This window comes from Rhinatrema bivittatum, chromosome 16 (assembly GCF_901001135.1).
Source record: "Rhinatrema bivittatum chromosome 16, aRhiBiv1.1, whole genome shotgun sequence".
Lineage (NCBI taxonomy): Eukaryota > Metazoa > Chordata > Amphibia > Gymnophiona > Rhinatrematidae > Rhinatrema > Rhinatrema bivittatum.
Window position 1 is genome coordinate 12,715,264 of NC_042630.1, and position 19,943 is coordinate 12,735,206.

A 19,943-nucleotide genomic window follows, 5' to 3' on the forward strand; every position below is an offset into this window, starting at 1 on the left:
ATTCCTGATACCGGGGGTGTTGTGATCTTCTTGCACACATCCCGATATCAGGGATAGGGCACTGCATGCAGGAAGATCACAACACTCCTGGTATTAATAGAGATAGGGCACTGCATGCAGGAAGATCACAACACTCCTGGTATTAATAGGGATAGGGCACTGCATGCAGGAAGATCACAACACCCCTGGTATCAGGGATAGGGCACTGTGTGCAGGAAGATCACAATACCCCGGAAGAGTGAGGGTCAGGCAGCTCCCCCCTGTCTGTGAAGCCAGCCTCTCACTAGTAATGCAGGGAGGGAGCTGTCTCAGACTTCACCATCCACCCCCCCCTCACCCACACACCATTCACTAGCTGGGACATGGGGGAAGTCAGGAGTGAGGGACAGGCAGCTCCCCCCTGTCTGTGAAGCCAGCCTCTCACTAGTAATGCAGGGAGGGAGCTGTCTCAGACTTCACCATCCTCCCCCCCCCCTCACCCACACACCATTCACTAGCTGGGACATGGGGGAAGTCAGGAGTGAGGGTCAGGCAGCTCCCCCCTGTCTGTGAAGCCAGCCTCTCACTAGTAATGCAGGGAGGGAGCTGTCTCAGACTTCACCATCCTCCCCCCCCCTCACCCACACACCATTCACTAGCTGGGACATGGGGGAAGTCAGGAGTGAGGGTCAGGCAGCTCCCCCCTGTCTGTGAAGCCAGCCTCTCACTAGTAATGCAGGGAGGAAGCTGTCTCAGACTTCACCATCCCCCCCCCCCCCCCCTCACCCACACACCATTCACTAGCTGGGACATGGAGGAAGTCAGGAGTGAGGGTCAGGCAGCTCCCCCCTGTCTGTGAAGCCAGCCTCTCACTAGTAATGCAGGGAGGGAGCTGTCTCAGACTGGTATCAGGGTTAGGGCACTGTGTGCAGGAAGATCACAACACTCCTGGTATTAATAGGGATAGGGCACTGTAAGAGATGACTGTAGTAGATTGAATAAAGATCTGATGTTTCTGCTCTCCTCACACCAAACAAAAACAACACACAAGCAGAGAAGCCCTTCTTACAAAGCTGAGCTAGTGAGTTAAGTAGGAGGAAAAGTAAACATACTGGTGCCAGTGTGGCTACTTAAAAAATACACTTACCAACAATCAATTACATATATTTGAACTGTGTACAGTTCCAGCCAGGACCACCTTTCTAAAATGCACAGTGATTGGCAAATTCAACATGCACTAGCATTTCAGGTGCCTGCTAACAAAAATAATAAACAAACAAGTTCTAGTCACGTGAGTGCTGATCGTTACATTACTTTTTTTGTCAAGCTTCCAACTGTTTCCATTTCACATCCCCCCAACCATATTGGTAACATCAATAGATAAGAGCACAGCCAGCCAATAGGAATACATACATACATATTCATTCCTAAGTGACCTTTACTGACCTGGGAAGTGTGAACACTTTGTTTCATTTTCTGTTGGTGCTCGTTAGTTTCCAGTTCCATTTCCCATCCCCCCAACCATCACCTCAGTGGTAACCTTGGTAACATCAATAGATAAGAGGGCAGCCAGCCAATAGGAACACATATTCATTCTTAACTGACCTTCAGTGACCTGGAAAGTGTTTATTTGTATCATTTTCAGTTAGTGCGCACTAAATCGAGTTAGTGCGCACTAACGGGGAGTTAGTGCGCACTAACTCGAGTTAGTGCGCACTAACACGATTTAACGATTTTTAACGATAAATCGTTAGAATTTCTATTGTATCGTGTTCTATAACGATTTAAGACGATATAAACATTATCGGACGATAATTTTAATCGTTGAAAAACGATTCACATCCCTAATAAGTACTAATGTGATACAAATATGCACATACACCCTTACCTATGTAAGGGTGTATGCGATTTGCTTTTATGATGTTCTAGGATGCATGGAAATGTGGAATAACTTTATATTTACCTGTCTGAAAAAAAGACAGAAAGACATGGATCATTTCACCACATTTATCAAATGAATACAAAACAATCCAGGAAGAACCTATTAGCTATACAATTATTGCTCATTTTCCTAGATATCTGCAGATTAATTTCAAACTTTACAGATTTTTGATGATGCGTTCTGCATACAGTGTGTAAACAAAAACATTTCTGGCCCATATTAAAATACAGTCAGGTCCAACAATGCTGTGATTAATTTGCTTACAACATGAAACTCTGGAAAATGTTTATAATAAAAAATGTAAAAACTAAAAAACCAAAAAAACCAAACCTGACTGAATGAAATATTTTGATATAATGTTCAAGCTAGGAAGATCTAGGGTGAAGAGAGCAGATGAGGAGTAGACATTCATGACCTGAGAGACAAAAATTACGAAGAGGAAACGGTAGCCATGTATTCCTTACATCAAAAGGGCAGGCTGATTCTATCTCTGGACCAGTAGATTGCATTTATCAAGAAACTTTAGACGCAGTGAGATTGCACGGCGCTCTAAAGTCATGTTAGAGAAGATATGGAAATATAGAAACTTCAAACAGTATGAAAAAAAATTTAATTCAGTAGAGGTGAACCCCAGGCATAGAGTCAGATTTTAGATGGATAGGCATGAATTACCCTAGTTTAAGTGGGGCCATGACTTCAAATGTTGAGTAGCCAGCTGAGCTCTACTAAACAATTCAACAGATTCCCACAGTTATACACACTTTTAAAAGTGTATATGTGTATATACTGTATCTATATAAGATATATACATTATAGAAATCATATAAACATAGGCACAAGAGCACATTTATATTAACCCCTATTGTTTTAATTAACAATGAACTAATGAGTTAGTTTATGAGAATCTCCTTTGAGATTGCTTCTTGTATTAACATATGAGATCCCAGGTGGGCCTTAACATAAGAAATAGTATAAATCGCAGTGAGAGAGGATGACACACATGATTTGAGATTATTTAGGCTGGGATGAATATTCAAAGCATTTATGTATGTAAAATTAGCATATATGTGCATAAGTGGCTTCTACTTGCACACATGCTATTTGAGTCCAGACAGAGTGCTGACTGCAGAACCCTTATCTGCTAGTGGTAAGTTGGACATGCTAGGAAAGAACACTTAAAATCTTTAGGGCTGTTAATTTTATAACACTAGAATTTGCAAGTGTTAAGAATTGTATGTGCTTAGTAGAGTTTTGGATTAAATTTGTGAGCTTGTATAAATTAGTTCAGATGTATAGGGTTAGAGCTAGTTTTGTGAGCTGTTAAGATAGTATTTATTTCCACTGAAAGGAATTTTGAGAGGCTAGGGATAATAAACTTTGAGCTAATTTTGTGAGTTATGATAAGTTAGTATTTGTAATATTAGCATTTTGAGTTTACAAAAGTCACTTATTTCATCTAAAATGGTGACATTTCCCAACCCATCCCCTCATGGCTCTTTTTCTCTTTGATTACCCGCTCCCTTCCCCAGATAGGAAGAAAATCTTCAAAATAGGGATCAATTATCAATTCTAAATAACATACAATTAACCCTTACTTTAGTGATTGACCAGTTTTAGTCCTTTTGCTGTTCATTCACAAACTAACATAACTTATCTAGTTATCAATGTATTAACTTTAGATTGTAAAAGACACAAACTAACAGGTCTCCTAGTTATCAAATTAAAAACCTTTGGTTTATAAGATACAAAATAATGTAAACCCCCTTCAACTGAGAGACCTACCTACTCCATAATCATCCCTAAAGCTTTAGCAACTTAATAAAATACCTACAGTACCTGAGGGTAATCTGCTTTGAAGAGCCTGAAAAAAAAGAGAACATAATAAATAAATAAGCAAACAAATAAATAAATAAATACAAATTTTATTATGATGCAGATAGAAGTCCAGCAGCAAGTTGGGGGCTCTTCAGTCTTTTTCACCGAGGTCCCCATGGATGATTATCTACCTGTTGGTGAAAGGTTGCATGTATGCACCCAGTGCAAAGAGCTCCTGGCTCTCAGAGAATGAGACCAATCTCTGGATGCCAGAATGACAGACCTGGAGGAGCCGAGTAAGACAAAGAGGAGGCCTTCAGGGACATAGTAGAACAGTCCAAACTCCAGTCAAACAGCCCTTGTGCTGCTTTCGAGGAGCAGGGTCACCTGGCAGGAGACCATCACCTCAAACTAAGCGTCTCTGGTAACCTTCGGCACCTGATGCAATAAACTACTTTGAGCACCAACGCTACAAAAGCACATTTCTCCCTTACTGTAGCCTTTATTACTCTGCCCCAGTTTCCCTCTCATTTAAATACTGCATCAGGCACACAGGGAATATGGATTTGTGTGCGTTAGGATAATGGGTGCTCAATATGAGCGCCTTTTTTGAGTTACGTATCTTACTGCATTAGCCTGCTAGTACTTTTTAAATTTTTATATAGTGGTAGGAGCTCAGGTTCGAATAGGGAAAAAACCAAAAAGAAATTACACTTAAATGTTTTCAGATCAGCAGGTCCTTTCTAGAATACTTCAAAAATTGCTGGAGTCTTTAGCAAATGTTTACAGAAGTCATAGAGGAAGGGTGAGGTCCAGGGGACTGGAAAGGGGAAAAAGTGAAAATAACATTTACCTTTACATGAGGGAGGAAGAAAGACTCAATGAATTACAGACCAATTATTATCCAGAAAGAAAATGGGAACAAATCATCAATCAGATGGCACAGAACCACGATGGTAACAAGGGGCTAAGGTACAACCAGCAGGGATTGGTGAGGGGAAAAAAAGCTCTTAACCAACCACATTTCTTCTGCAGCACAGCAAAATTTTCAATAGATTAAGGTGGATACAGTACAGTAGATGAAAGCTACCTTGATTCAATAAGGTTGCTGATTCAATTGCACATAACAACGGCATACATATACAACTACCCCAGCACATATCATATGCTAATTTTTAAAGATAAGAACATAAGATATGCCATACTGGGTCAGATTAAGGGTCCATCAAGCCCAGTATCCTGTTTCCAACAGTGGCCAAACCAGGCCATAAGAACCTGGCAAGTACCCAAACATTAAACAGATCCCAAGGGACTAATGCTGGTAACAAGCAGTAGCTATTCCCTATTGATTAACAGCAGTTTATAGACTTCTCCTCCAGGAAGATAAAGCAACTGGATACATTTTTTTAAAATTAGCATAAAGTATGGAAGCTAATGCCAAAAGGGGCTGCATACTTGGCACCCTGATCTTTTGTGCAGGTGGCTAAGAAGTGTTTGTGAAAATGTCATACATGCATGTTCTTTTCTTCTCCCGACTGAATATATCTCTGGGAATGCAGCTTCATAGTCCAGCAAAATGTTCACATGCTAATGAAGAATTTGCACTTTTATCCAAATTCTGTCAAAGCAATGCTGGTGCATTAATCAATTTTGATGCAACTGGATAACTCTGAAAATTGCCTTTTCTATGCCTATATAAACAAATTAAGAAAAAACGCTTTGGAAAGTATTGCCATTAAGTAAGTGTACAACTGGTTGCAGAGCTATTTATTGTTCACAGAAGACCACAACTTGCTTATGAATAAGGAATGTAAGAACGTGCATTATAGGTAAGGCCGCGTGAAAGTAATTCCTCACTCTATTCAAGATTCGTAAAAACTTTCATGGAGTACTCTGTTCCGTTTTGGGTCCTATGCTTCAAGAAGGATGCAATGAACTTAAGAAACTCCAAAGGGGATCAGCAAAAATAAGTAGATGCCCAGACAACACAATCTACCAGAAGCAGCTAGAAGAGAAGGTTTATTTAGCTTGGAAAAATTAAAAACACTGTGACAATTTAACATTCGTCTTAAAATATAAAAAGGTCATCAGTTTTCATTTCCTTGCTGATAAAGGCAAAGAAGTAATGACCTTTAATTGCAGAAGAAAAAATTAAGGATTGGCATTAGAAGGAGATAGGCTTGATATAAACAAATGGAAGACTGAATCTGGATTTGAACTATCTTGGTGGAAGATGGCTCATTACTTATTATATAAACATTTGTCATGGGTTTATTTCTTTTGCACATCAAAGGAAATGGAGAGAAAGAACAGAGATGCCCTGTGAGCTGAAGCAGAATTCTTACGTACATCAGCTGGAATTCATTCAACCAGATTAATCATCTCAGTAATAGGCTGCTCATGTAGAAATATACGGCAATTAGGCCCTCTTGTGTACACTAAAAAGACATGATATATAGGAAGGCCTTGACATATATAATATGTAAAAGGTGTTTGAAAAGAACATCACAGGCAAATGAAGAGTTGAGAAGCTCATGCTACAGAGAATGGTATGTTCACTCTCAAAGTGATTTTGCAATAAATGATTGCTATTTAATATCTACATTGGACTGGTGATGATGTATGCTTGTTATTTACCTAGGGCAAGCTAATAGCATGAGCATGCTATAGTGAGTATGCTCAATTCTCTTTCTTCTTCCTGATGGTTTCCAAAGAGTGTCCATTTAAGCCTGATAAAGGGGCTTGCTTCTCAATTCAGAAGTAAGGAGAAAGCTAGTAAAATGTAACATTTCTGAATTAGAAAGTCAAACAAGGCAGGAATAAACAAAGATAAGAGAGAGTACACAATGAGAGGGTAACTATGAAACCTGCATGCGCCCATATAAGAGCATATATTGGCACACAAAACTGTTCTGTTATTTATAACCTGCACATAGATAATGTATGCAGATTATAATATACATGTAAATGTGCCAAGGAACATGCACACATGTAAAAAAAAATATGCAAATGCATATTTGCACTTATCTAGATAAATTCCAAGTTATCTGCCTAAGTAGCAGCACTTATCTGAACAAATACCGATTTATCTGGCTAAGCAACATCAAAGCTAAATCAGATAGCATGATAAGTAGCACTTTTTAGACTTATCCAGGAATCTGACTTATCCATATAAGTAGTGTTTTAAGACATACCCGTCTAAATATTAGCTTTGCTGCTTCTTAGATGGATACATCAGAATTTGTCTGGATAAGTGCCAATACTTAGCTGAATAACTTGGACATTATCCAACTGCTTACCCTGATAAGTCAGAATTTAGCCAGATAAGTGTGTACAACTGGTATAACCCATGTACTTTTACATCTAAGCCACATGCAGTTTTGGAATATTCAGCTTTAATAGTTATATCTTATGAAAAAATATAGTGATAATGTATTAATAGAAACAAGATACTTTGAAGTTTACTACCATGAATAGTTTTGCACTTTCACGAGCTCTACCATGAATTGAACTCTGGAGTCCAAAATGACTGACAATTACATTTTTTGAAGTCAGAATTCCTATAATTATTTGTAATTTGACAGATCAAACAGAAGGAAGATATGATGAATGAAAACCAAACTACAGTGAACGTATTCATCCTCCTGGGTTTCCCCAGTCTACAGAAACTGCATGTCCTATTCTTTGTTGTAGGTTTAGTTATCTATATTACAACTGTGACTGGAAACATCATTATCATTGCGGTAATACGACTGGACCGCCACCTTTATTCACCCATGTACTTCTTCCTGAGCAATTTTTCTTTTCTGGAAATCTGGTATACTTGCAACATTGTGCCCCAAATGCTTGCCATCTTTGTGACCAATGTCACCAGCATTTCCTATGCCGCATGCATCACTCAGCTGTTCTTGCATATTTGTCTTGGATCTGCAGAATGTCTGGTCCTGGCAGTCATGGCGTTCGATCGTTATGTTGCCATATGTAACCCGTTGCACTATACCACCATCATGGACACTAAGGTCTGCATTTTACTAGCCAGTGGAGTGTGGCTAGTCGCTTTCCTGGTTAATTTGCCCCCTTTAATTTCCATCTCTCAATTACATTTCTGTAGTGCAAATATCATTAACCATTTCTTTTGCGATACCCATCCCGTGTTAAAGCTTTCTTGCACAGATATTTATATCACTGAACTCATCAATTTCATCATTGCCACCACAGTGATTGTGAGCTCCTTCATGTTAATTGCAGTGTCTTATCTTCTTATTATTGTAGCTATTGTAAAGATTCCATCTGGCAGGCAAAAAGCTTTCTCTACCTGCGCCTCCCACCTGACCGTTGTGATTATATTTTATGGAAGTTTAATGTTTATGTACGTAAGGCCAAAGTCAAATGATTCATTAGATTTTAACAAAGTCATATCTATATTTTATACTGTGGTGGCTCCAATGCTGAACCCCATTATTTATACTCTGAGAAACAGGGAGGTGAAAGGAGCCTTGAGGAAACTCCTACATAAGAATTAAAATGCTGGTATCAGTGCAGGATACTGTTGGAAAGGATAATGATAAGATAATATATGAGGAAAAGCAGCTTCCATATTGTAATGATGATATTCATTGATACTCTTCCATTGGAAATGTTTAGGCAACGATAGATGTAAGATCATGCAATAAATGTACATACACTTCAGATCATTAGATTGTGTTCATTTATTTATATTTTATATTTAATGTTTCATTTTTATTATATGAATATCAATATTATAATGTTATCCGCTTAGTATGTTTAATTTGCAATAAGTAGCATACAAGTATGTAAAAATAAATACATACTGGGTTTTCAATAATCTACTTAGTTAGATGTGCGACCCTCAACCAAAAGTCAAGTGTGATTACCTGGAAAGGTTGTTCAGATCATTTAAAACATACACTGGCGTGTTTTATGTCATTTTAAATGTTCTAGGATGCACGGAAATGTGGGTGTTTGTTTCATATTTTCCTGTCTGAAAAACATGAAATGAAGCAAAGAAAGTGATAGCTAGTGATAGCATCTAACCATATCTATCTTACCACAAAATAATTTAAAAAGAACCCATTAGCTATGCAATTGTTAATTACTCATTTTCAAAGATAGGGCAGATTCCAAGGGTATTTAAGTATTTATTTTGGTTATACCACAACAAGATCAATAAGCCTGATTTTCGGTGATGAGTGGCATGGGAGTAAGTCCTTAGTGGTGTGGTGTAGTTGACGCAGCCTCATAAGTGAGCTTATGAGGCCTACGCCAACAGTTGGCAAATGCGCCTTGAAGTGGTACAGACTGGAGCTTCACCTATACTAGCCACCTCCTCTGCAGGTTGACCCCTTAGGTTCTGGTGGCCAGTAGGACTTAGGTGGGTCACTAGGGGGATAGAGAGAGCAAGAATCCAAGGACACACCAGGGTCAGGATAGGCGACAGATTAGAGATACCAAGAACTGGCCAAGGGTCAGGACAGATGGCTAGCAGAATAGTCAAGTACAAAGCAAAAGGTCAAGTTCAGGTGGCAGAAGGCATGGCCAGATCCAAGGCCAGAAGTCAGTTCCAGGTGGCAAGCTGGTATGGTCAAGTTCAAAGTAAGAGATCATCCAGGTAGATGGCAAGCGTGGTCAGGTTCAAAACTAGAGGTCAGTACCAGGAGATCAGGCAAGGATAGATGAAGATACACAAAGAGACACTGGAGGAGACTGAGATGTGCAAGGCAAGGTTAAATGAGACAGGCAGGCCGGAACATAGGAATAGCAGATGAGGAGGCACAAGAACAGCAGGAGCACTCCTGTAGTTCCTGTACCTCCTGAGGCATCCTGCTAGAGTAACAAGCACTCCTGCTGTTCCTGAGACCCATTGATGAGGCATCAGTAGAGTTTCCAGTCCACCCTTATATAGGGAGAGTCTGCTGATGTCATCAAAGGATGCCGCTGGCCCCTTTAAGAACCGATGTGTGCCACAGGCACACACTTAGGGAGGATCCAAGCAATCACGGTATCTGGTCATCGTGTGCTGCTCTCAGTAGTGTTTGTCTGTCAGTGGCATCCCTGCCATGTGAGGAGGCTGGTGGTATCTGGGATAAGTGCATTGGCTCACATGGTGGGCCACCAAATGTAACATTTTCAAAAGCATATATGTGCATAAAACCCAGCTAAAATGGCCATTTGAAAATTCATACTTGAAAAAGTATGTACAAAACCAGATTTTCTCTGTCCTTTTGCCCACATTCCAGGAGTCGGATTTGGGGCAATGAAAAGATTCACACAAATATTCTTGAAAATTGCACAGGTTTAACTTGATGAGTATATGTCCATGCATGTTCCTGATGAAACTGCACATTTTCAAAGCAGACTAAGGGGGTTATTTTTTTAAAGCTAGCGCACGCGAAAAGGGACTTTTCGCGTGCGATTGCTAAAAAGGGGCGGAGTCGGGGCGGCATCTGCCCCAGAAGAGGAGGAATCGCGGCAGACGCCGCAAAGACAGCGTGGATGACAAAAAGGTAAGGAGCCTTTTCGCTGCCCATTTCGCGCCCAATAGCACCACCTTTTATGATGGCGCTATTGGGTGCGAAAGCCGGCGGCGATTGTACCATGGGGGTGCGATCGCTGCTGGCTATCTCAGGCCCGCCCCCCGCCCCCAATTAGCATGCAATTCTAAAGCATAGATTTTAAAATGTGCGAGCTCGTGTCCATGTGCGCACGCTTCCCGGTGCACACGCATGTACTCGCTGATTTTATAACATGAGTGCGCTGGCTATTTAATTATAATTTATTTTAATTAGTTAGACAGTTTGCAATAAGATGTCAGAGAAATACACTGAGGGAACTCACATACATAATAGTCTGTAGAAGATTTGTCAGTATAGGAAGATAGACTTTCTTATTGAGTTTTTTTTTATATATAGGTAATAGGAAGAAGAACTGAAGAAAAAGGAATAAGACCAAAGAAAAAGAAGAGCTTACCGTGGTAGAGATGCATGTGTGCACACACCAGTGTTAGTGGTACCACCAACACCAGCAATAGCAAAGAAAATAAGGAGACAGAAAGAGAGAGAGAGAGTGACAGTAGAATAAAAGAAAAAAGAGATAGAAACATGCACAACAGATATAACATACAGAGAAAGAAAAAAAAACCAACAAATACTTCGCAGGGTACTCTGGAATTCGACTTTGCTGCCCAAAGAATCGGAAAAACTTAAATCATCTTTCCAAGGAGAAAAAGACACCTCCTTTAAAAGGGACGGACCCAAGAAACAGATAGGAAGGCGATCTGAAAGACATAAAGCAAATACAAAGGATCTATTTTTGGAAATACACACACTAGAGACAAATTTACTGCAAAACATAAGAGCTTCTGTAAAGAAATTACACTTATCTGACAGGAAATTTGGATGGAAGATTATTTCCTGAATGCATCCCATTTGGAGCTTTTAAGGTGAAAGTACCTAAAAGATAAAGAAAAGACAAATAGTGGTATATATACTGAGTATGGCAAATAATAAGTTGTCATTGAACGCATAGAATAAGAGCTTTATGTTTTATATATATATATATATATATATATATATATACACACACACATATGAAAGAATATATTATTGTTGGATTACTTTGATAAAATAAATCTTAAGTGATTTTATTCAGGTGATTCCATCTAATTACGTTTGTATTAAAAACTCCGCCTTTCCCGTCTACCTCCGAGGGACTTCTCGGGTGGGTAAGTTCCCTTTAGCCCTGGTAAGGCGTGCCCCGACTGAAAGGAGGGCATTCCTCTTGACTGCCCCCTTTGTGTCAACAACAAGTGATGCCCATTAGAAACATGTAAACACCATCTATTATTACAACTTAGCCACCGATAGTGGGAGGGTTTATCATGCCACAAAGGAGGGGGGGGGGGAAGTGTCAATTTTTTTTTTAAAAGGGTGGCCTAGGGGCATTCCGTAGCGGAGTAAATATTTACCCTCCTAGGATTGCAGGCTTACATGTGTACGTTTGGCATTGCATGGAATATTACACCTGCTAATTATCTTGCTTAACTGATTTTAGATTTGTTTATTGTTTTACTATTGGCTGGGTAGGAGATCTGGTTGACCTGAGGGGAGCAATAGCCTGAAGAACCAGGAGGGCCTCAACGTCCTGGAAAAGGACTGGGTAAACTGGTAAAGAAGTTAAAATCATGCATGCATGTTTTGAAATTATATTGACCTGCATGCATAAATGGATTTATGCATCATATTTATTTATTTATTTATTTATTTAAAATTTTTATATACCGGCATTCATGTTGCAAACACATCATGCCGGTTTACATATAACAGGGGTGTACAGTAAACAATTCAATAACCTATTTGTGTAGAAGGAAGCAGTTACAAATAACAAGGTAATAGAACTGGGAGGAGAGAAGAAAAGAAAGAGAATAACATTAGGTATAGGTATTTACATTAGTAATAACATTTTTACATGTGGAAGTGGTAGAATCTGGCTGAATAGAATTAATCGGTGTCCGGGAAAGCTTTTTTAAACAGCCAGGTCTTAAGTCTCTTCCTGAAGGTTGGGAGGCTGGGCTCCTGTCTAAGGTCCGGTGGGATGGAGTTCCATAGAAGGGGGCCGGCTGTTGAAAAGGCCCGATCTCTCAAGGTAATGTGTTTGGTAGTTTTGGCTGGGGGCACTTGAAGAGATCCTCTGAGTGTGTCTCTTGTTGGTCTGGAGGAGTTATAAATTTGGAATGGGACTTGTAAGTCGAGTGGGGTGTGTTGATGGATGGTTTTGTATATTATGGAAAGAGATTTGTAGAGGATTCTAAAGTGAACAGGCAACCAGTGGAGATCTTTTAGGATTGGAGATATATGGTCCCTCCTCCTGGAGTTTGTCAGTAATCTTGCCGCAGCGTTTTGTAACATCTGGAGGGGTCTAGTATAGGAGGAAGGTAGGCCCAGAAGGATAGAGTTACAGTAATCGATCTTAGAAAAAATGATAGCTTGTAGAATGGTTCTGAAGTCCTGAGTGTGGAAGAGTGGTCTAATTCTTTTCAGAACTTGGAGTTTGTGGAAACAGTCCTTGGTGGTTCTGTTGATGTAAGCTTTAAGGTTCATCCGGTTATCAATTAATACTCCTAGATCTCTCACCTGTGTAGTAGTTGGGATAGTTGGAGGATTAGAGATGGCATTATTATCTGGGGAGATGAGAAGCAGTTCTGTTTTAGAGGAGTTTAAAACTAGGTTTAGGTTAGCCAGGAGATGTTTAATTTCGAAGAGACAGTTTTTCCCAGTGAACCAATGTTTTTGTGTAAGATTCTTTAATGGGTATCACGATCTGGATGTCGTCGGCGTAGAGGAAATGTTTGAGGTTAAGGTTGGAGAGGAGTTGGCAGATAGGTAAAAGATAAATGTTAAAGAGTGTAGGTGACAGTGAGGAGCCCTGGGGGACACCTATGGATGCGTCCATTCGTGAAGATTCTTTGTTCTGTATCTTAACCTTGAAGCCTCTGTTGGAGAGAAAAGATTTAAACCATGAGAGAGCTGTGCCTGAGATACCTATAGAAGCCAGAATGGAAGTGAGAATGGAATGATTGACCGTATCAAAGGCAGCTGATAGGTCCAGTAGAATTAGGAGGAAGGATTGGCCTTTGTCAAGGCCCATTAATATGAAGTCAGACATGGAGATGAGGAGGGATTCTGTGTTCAGTGACTTGCGAAATCCGTATTGTGATTGGAATAGGATTTTGTTTTCTTCTATGTATTCGGAGAGTTGAGTATTGACAACTTTTTCTAGAATCTTGGCTATGAATGGGAGATTGGCGATAGGACGGAAGTTGTTGGGGTCTTTAGGATCCAAGTTGGGTTTCTTGAGTAGAGGTTTGATGGAGGCCAATTTGAGGTCGTCAGGATATAGTCCTTGGGAGAGTGAGCAGTTTATGATGTGCGACAAGGTTTTAGCGATGGAGTCAGGGATGGCCAGGAGCAGTTTGGTGGGGATAGTATCCAAAGGATGGGAGGAAGGTTTCATTCTTCTTATAAGAGTTTGTATCTCTAAGATAGAGATGGGTTCAAGTGTTTCCAGACCATTGTTGTTGAGGGATGATTGTTGAAGAGACTGGTAAAGAGCAGGGTCGGTGGGATTAGAAGGCAGATGAGTTAGAAGGCTGTTGACTTTGTTGTGAAAATGAAGAGCAAGTTCTTCAGCTTTGGGTTGTGCTAGGTCGTTGGGAATCTCCTGTGGGATGATTTGGGTGAGATTGGAGACATAGGCGAAGAGGGCTTTTGCGTCGAAGATTAAGTGGTGAATCTTGGATGCATAGTAGTCCCTTTTGGATTTAGAGGTAGTTGACTTGTATTGATGGAGGGTGGCTTTGTAGATGGATCGTGTATTGGTGCTTGGGGATTTGCGCCAGTCGCTCTCTTTCTGTCTTAGATTTTGTTTTAGCTTTCTTAGTTCTTCCGTGAACCATGGTTGTCTTTTGGAGGCGTTTGGGAGTGATTTTTTGGTTGCTAGCGGACATAGCTTGTCGGCTATGGAATCTGTGATGGCTTTCCAAGAGCGGAGAGCTGTGTTCGGGTTTGAGAGATCAATGGATGGAAGTTGAGAGGCTAGGTGGGAGCTGAGGTCTTCTGTAGAGCAGGATCTTCTGTATGGGAAAGATGGTGAGGGCCCTTTGGAGGTGGAGGGTTTGTTCAATGAGAATGCGGTTGAGATAAGTGAGTGATCAGACCAAGGGACCTTCTTGCTTTTGAGGCGTGAAGAATGTTTGATGCCTGGGTTAATAAAGATAAGATCCAGCGTGTGGCCTGCTTTGTGTGTGGGTTTGGTAACTAGTTGTTTGAAACCCAGGGCTGAGAGGGCAGAGAGAAAGGATTCACAGCTGGATGATGGGGTAGGATTGTCCACATGCAGATTAAAATCTCCTAGGATAATTGCTGGAGCGTCCAGTTTGATGAGGGTTGTGATTTCCTCTACTAAGGGGGAGGGGTCTGTCTCAAGGAGGCCCAGAGGGGCGTAGACGAGTAGGATTTGTAGTTGTTCCGAGGTGAAGAGACCCATTTCTAGTTTAGAGTCTGAGTTGTATGGGTGCTGGATGAACCCGAGGTCTTTTTTTGATGCAAATAGGAGTCCTCCTCCTCTTTTTTTCAGTCGGGGGATGGAGAAGATGTCGTAGTTTGATGTGGGAAGTTGGTTTATAATTGCTGTGTCCGTGGGTTTGAGCCATGTTTCTGTTATAGCACATATATCTGGTTTGGTATCAAGGAGATAGTCGTTGAGGATTAGAGATTTCTTGGACAGAGATTGTGCATTGAATAGTGAAAGTGAGAATACAGTGAGGCCTAAGAGTTGGGTGATGGGTGTTATCAAAATTGGGGTGAATGATTTAAGGTTTCGGTGTAGCGCCTGTCGTTTGTGTTGTAGTATGAATGATCTGTTCGGTTTTCCTATTGCTGACAGGCTGTGTTGTAAAATAGGTATTGGGAAGGTGGGGAACATTTTAGCGTGTAGTGCTTGTGTTGTAGTGGTGCTGCGTTAGTGCTGTTGATGGACCGAGGGGCGAAGGCAGTCTTTGTGAGTCTTTTGTTTTAATGTAGAGTGCTGAGAGGTAGTTGTTTTGCTGTTGCTTGAGTGTTGTTTGCTCAGGATGGTTGCTTGTTCAGGATGGTTGCTTGCTGAATGCTTGTAGTATGGTTGTTTGCTGAATGCTTGTAGTATGGTTGCTTGCTGAATGCTTGCAGGATGGTTGCTTGCTGAATGCTTGCAGGATGGTTGCTTGCTGAATGCTTGTAGTATGGTTGTTTGCTGAATGCTTGTAGTATGGTTGCTTGCTGAATGCTTGCAGGATGGTTGCTTGCTGAATGCTTGTAGTATGGTTGCTTGCTGAATGCTTGCAGGATGGTTGCTTGCTGAATGCTTGTAGTATGGTTGTTTGCTGAATGCTTGTAGTATGGTTGCTTGCTGAATGCTTGCAGGATGGTTGCTTGCTGAATGCTTGCAGGATGGTTGCTTGCTGAATGCTTGCAGGATGGTTGCTTGCTGAATGCTTGCAGGATGGTTGCTTGCTGAATGCTTGCAGGATGGTTGCTTGCTGAATGCTTGCAGGATGGTTGCTTGCTGAATGCTTGCAGGATGTTTGTTTGTTTGCTGAGCACTTGTTGAATGCTTGCAGGATGGATGCTTGTTGAGAGCTTGCTGAGATGACACTGGCTGGGTGCAGTATGGTGCTTGTTGGGAGAGAGCTGGAAGAACGTGAAGCAGGATGGATGCTGGCTTACTTATGAGGGTTCACATTGGTTTCAATATAACCAATTAGGTTACTTGCTGTTAGGAGGATAATGGATGAACCAGCTATTATCATAGTCATATGAGACGTTGGTGGTATTATTGGTTGGTATTATTTTTGTGCGTATGTTTTTAAAACAGGCAGGAATATTACGTGCATACAATAGATTGAAATGCACACTTTCAGTTCATTGTATATATTCACACATAAGCACACTTATGTGCACATGTTTGGGACTTGGACAAAAGTGGGTTTTTTTATACCCTGCACATATCAGATATATGTGGGTTGTAAAATATTATCGTAGATCTCCAAGTGGACATTTACCTGCATATTTCCCACTGCGCGGAGTTGTATGAAAGCTATCCTCCCTGTGTCTCTCTATTTTGTCAATTTTTAATAAAGCCTTTTACATATTCACATGATATTATACAGAAAAATGGTTAAAAATGGACAAGCTTGAAGTCTTCTGGTATTCTCCTTTCTGTTTAGGTCAATGATGGTCTCATGTAGGTGAAAAACACGATTATGGAACCGTATGACCTTTTAGTTATCTGTCACCTGACTACCTTTTTTTCTTCTCCAGTTCCACCTAGGAATATGTAAATTTTCCTGTTGCAAATCAACAATGTACCCAAGGAAACGCTAGAGATGGACAAACATCAAAGGACAAAATTGAGCTGGATACATTTTACTCTGCTTTGAGTTTGTTGTTTTTTTCTGATTTTTCTCCAGATTTATTGGAGGCATTCATTACATTTTTTTTTTCTAAGAAATCTAACCAGATTTGGTGAACATTTTTGGCCTGTACATCCCTCATCTTTATAAAAATATTAATTCATAAATTATAGCAACAGCTATCACCGGGCAAATAAATCATTACAGCAGAAACAAATTTGATGATCACTTTATGGAAATATTTGAGTACTCAATGCTTAGCATGTGTAATTGATTATTTTCAAAATTTACAGATTTTTTTGACAATCTGTGCTGTGTACAGTATCTAATTTAAAAAGTTCCTGACTCATGTCTGGTCTGACAAGGTTTTAATTTATTTACAGCATGAAAGTCAAAAAAATTTTATAATAAAAACTAAAAAATACCCCAAACCTGATTGAATAAATTACTTTGACAAAATGTTAAATCAAGGAAAACCTAGGGCAGGGACGGCCAACTCTGGTCCTCAAGAGCCACAAATTAGCCTGTTTTTCTGGATATCCTTAGGGGGTAATTTTCAAAGGAGTTACGCGCATAAATGTAACTACTATTGTAGCAATTTTCAAAAGCCATTTACTCACGTAAAGTGCACGTATGCGAATAAATCCTATGGACAATTCAATGGCATATATTGTAGCAATTTTCAAAAGTCCACTTACTCGAGTAAAGTGCATTTACATGCGTAAAACCCAGATTTACGCATGTAAATGCTTTTTAAAATCCGCTCCTTAATGAATATACATGAGATAGATTTGCATTCAAATGGAGACAATGCATGCAAATCAATCTCATGCGTGTCCATTGTTGATATCCTGAAATCCAGGCCTCATTCCAGCTGTTGAGGACTGGAGTTGTCCATCCCTGACCTAGGGTGAAGAGAAGCGATGTGGAGTAATGAGATCCATGACCTGAGGTGCAAGGAAAAAGACAAAAATTACCAACAGGTTAGGGTGACCAGGTGTACTCCACATCAAAAGGGATAGTCCAATGCAGCCCTGGTTCTACTAACATTCTGTCCCTTGACTGGTAGATAATAACTGCAGACTCACAGATGCAGTGAAATGATGTTTTATTCTACAGCCATGTTAGAGAAGGGAATGGAAATATGGAAACATTAAACAGTATAAAAACAAATTGCATTCAGTAGAGGTGAGCCCCAGACATGTACTCAGCCTTCAGATGGCTAGGCATAAATTTTCCTAATTTAAGAGGGGTCATGATTTCAGAAGCGGACCAGCTAGCTGATCTTTACTAAACCATTCAACAGATTCCCACAGTTAAATATGTACATGTCATATGTCTATACACATATCTACAATGTGTACAATAGACAGAACAGCACACATACTGTACATAATAATCCCCACTGTCTTAATTAGCAATGAACTAATGTCTTGGTTTGTGAGAAACTCCTTTGAGGTGGCTCTTTCTATTAAAACGATGAAGTCTCAAGTGGGCCATAACATAAGAAATAGTATAAAATGCAATGAGAGAGGATAAGACACAAATAACGTTATGGCTCAGTATTATTGTGTTTGGGGTGAATTTTCAAAACATTTACCTATGTAATACGTTAGCATATAAGCCAAATTTTGTAGGACTCACAGTCATTCTCATATCTTTCTCTCTTTCGCTGCAGGGAACCATTTTTAGGGGTGACAGATTAAACTGTATACTTTAAGAAGGTAAGTGTGTACTATGTTTTTATTTTCTGAATAAATTGTGGAATATCCCTCAGTACATTCCTTGATTGGTACTGTCTGTAAATTCAGATGTGGGTACACACATCCCCCTGGGATGTTTAGGAAGCTAAGTCTACAAGCTACACTCTTTATCTTTTTTTATAAAGAGAATTAATAAAGCAACTCCATCTTACTAAATTACAGTACCTCTTTTATAGTTCAAAATATCTTGGAGATGGTTTTGTAATGTAAAAAGTAAATAGAGATTAAGTGAAAATGTTTTTTTTTTCAAGCTTTTAGTTAAAAATAAACAACTAAAATTGATGATGAGATCTGGTGTTGTTGAAACATCATAACTTCATCATCATTACTCTTTCATTGGTTCAAAAAAGGTTTTCACAACTTATTAAGGATCAAATTAGATGACATTGGAAATATCCATGTCTTTAACAGTACTAATAGTATTCTGCATGGATTAATATCTAGTGCTATTGTTATGTGACTGATTTTAGTGCTGATTACTGGTAGCTATACTGGTCTTGAAAAAAATGGATTTTTGAAAGGACATATGATCCCCATTATTTGACCAACCTACGAATCTTCCATAGAGGTGTTTCTCCATTAGATTTTGAGATCACAAGTAACTGAAAAAGGAACTTATGAGCTCATACATAGCAAAATCAACTGCTTCTGATTAAAAATCAGAAAAGACCAAATATATACTTGGATTGAAATGGTTGTTTCAGGATTTGATAAAGCAATATGGGTTCAGTGAGATGCAACTGATAATGGACATGGACACAAAGGGTAATAGAAAACAAATATGTGAACACATTAGACAAATTAGAAAAAAATCAAAGGTTTATGAATCATACAAGGAAACCTGATAACAGATGACACTGAAGGTCTTAGTGCATTTTAAATGTATACTCATGGGAGTAGGAATTCAAGTTAGAACAGGATAAGAAGATATTACACTTAAATGCTTTCAGATCATCAGATCCTGGTGGCATTCATTCTAGAATATGTCAAGAACTGTCAGAGCCATTAGCAAGTCCTTCCAGAAGTCACAGAGGTCCCAAAGGACCAGAAAGGCCAACAATTAAAATAGCACCTACATTTATGTGTGTGTGTGGGGAGGGGGGGGGGGGGGGGGGAGAAGGAAGAGAATTACAGATCAGTTGACTTACCTTTAAAATCCAGAAGGAAATGGGGACAAATCATCAATCAGTTTGCAAAGCCATAAGAAGGTAACAAGGGGCTAAAGCAACAAGCAGCAGGGATTGGTAAGAAAAAAAAAAAAAGCACCAAAGCAACCTCATTTTCTTCTGCAGCAGAACAAGATAATTCCTTAGCTTAAACGGATTCAGTAACTATGCCAGCTAATGCCAAAAAGGGCCAAGTAGTCATACTTTGCATCCTGATTTTTTGTGCAGTTGGTTAAAAAGAATTACATTTGGCGCTTGTGAAAATGTCATGCGTGCATACTCTTTTCTTCTCCCTACTGAACGTACATCTGGGA

The 19,943-nt window shown here is 39.8% G+C and overlaps 1 protein-coding gene across 1 annotated transcript; it reads left to right on the forward strand.

Moving 5' to 3' along the window:
* Positions 1 to 7,338: 7,338 nt before the first annotated feature.
* On the forward strand, positions 7,339 to 8,259 carry LOC115077328 (olfactory receptor 6B1-like). Its single transcript, XM_029579620.1, has one exon. It carries the CDS (start codon positions 7,339 to 7,341, stop codon positions 8,257 to 8,259), a length of 921 nt encoding a protein of 306 aa, XP_029435480.1.
* Positions 8,260 to 19,943: the final 11,684 nt, after the last annotated feature.

Coding starts and splice junctions, on each gene's coding strand:
- LOC115077328 (XM_029579620.1), top strand. CDS start 7,339: ATGATGAATGAAAACCAAACTACAGTGAACGTATTCATCCTCCTGGGT.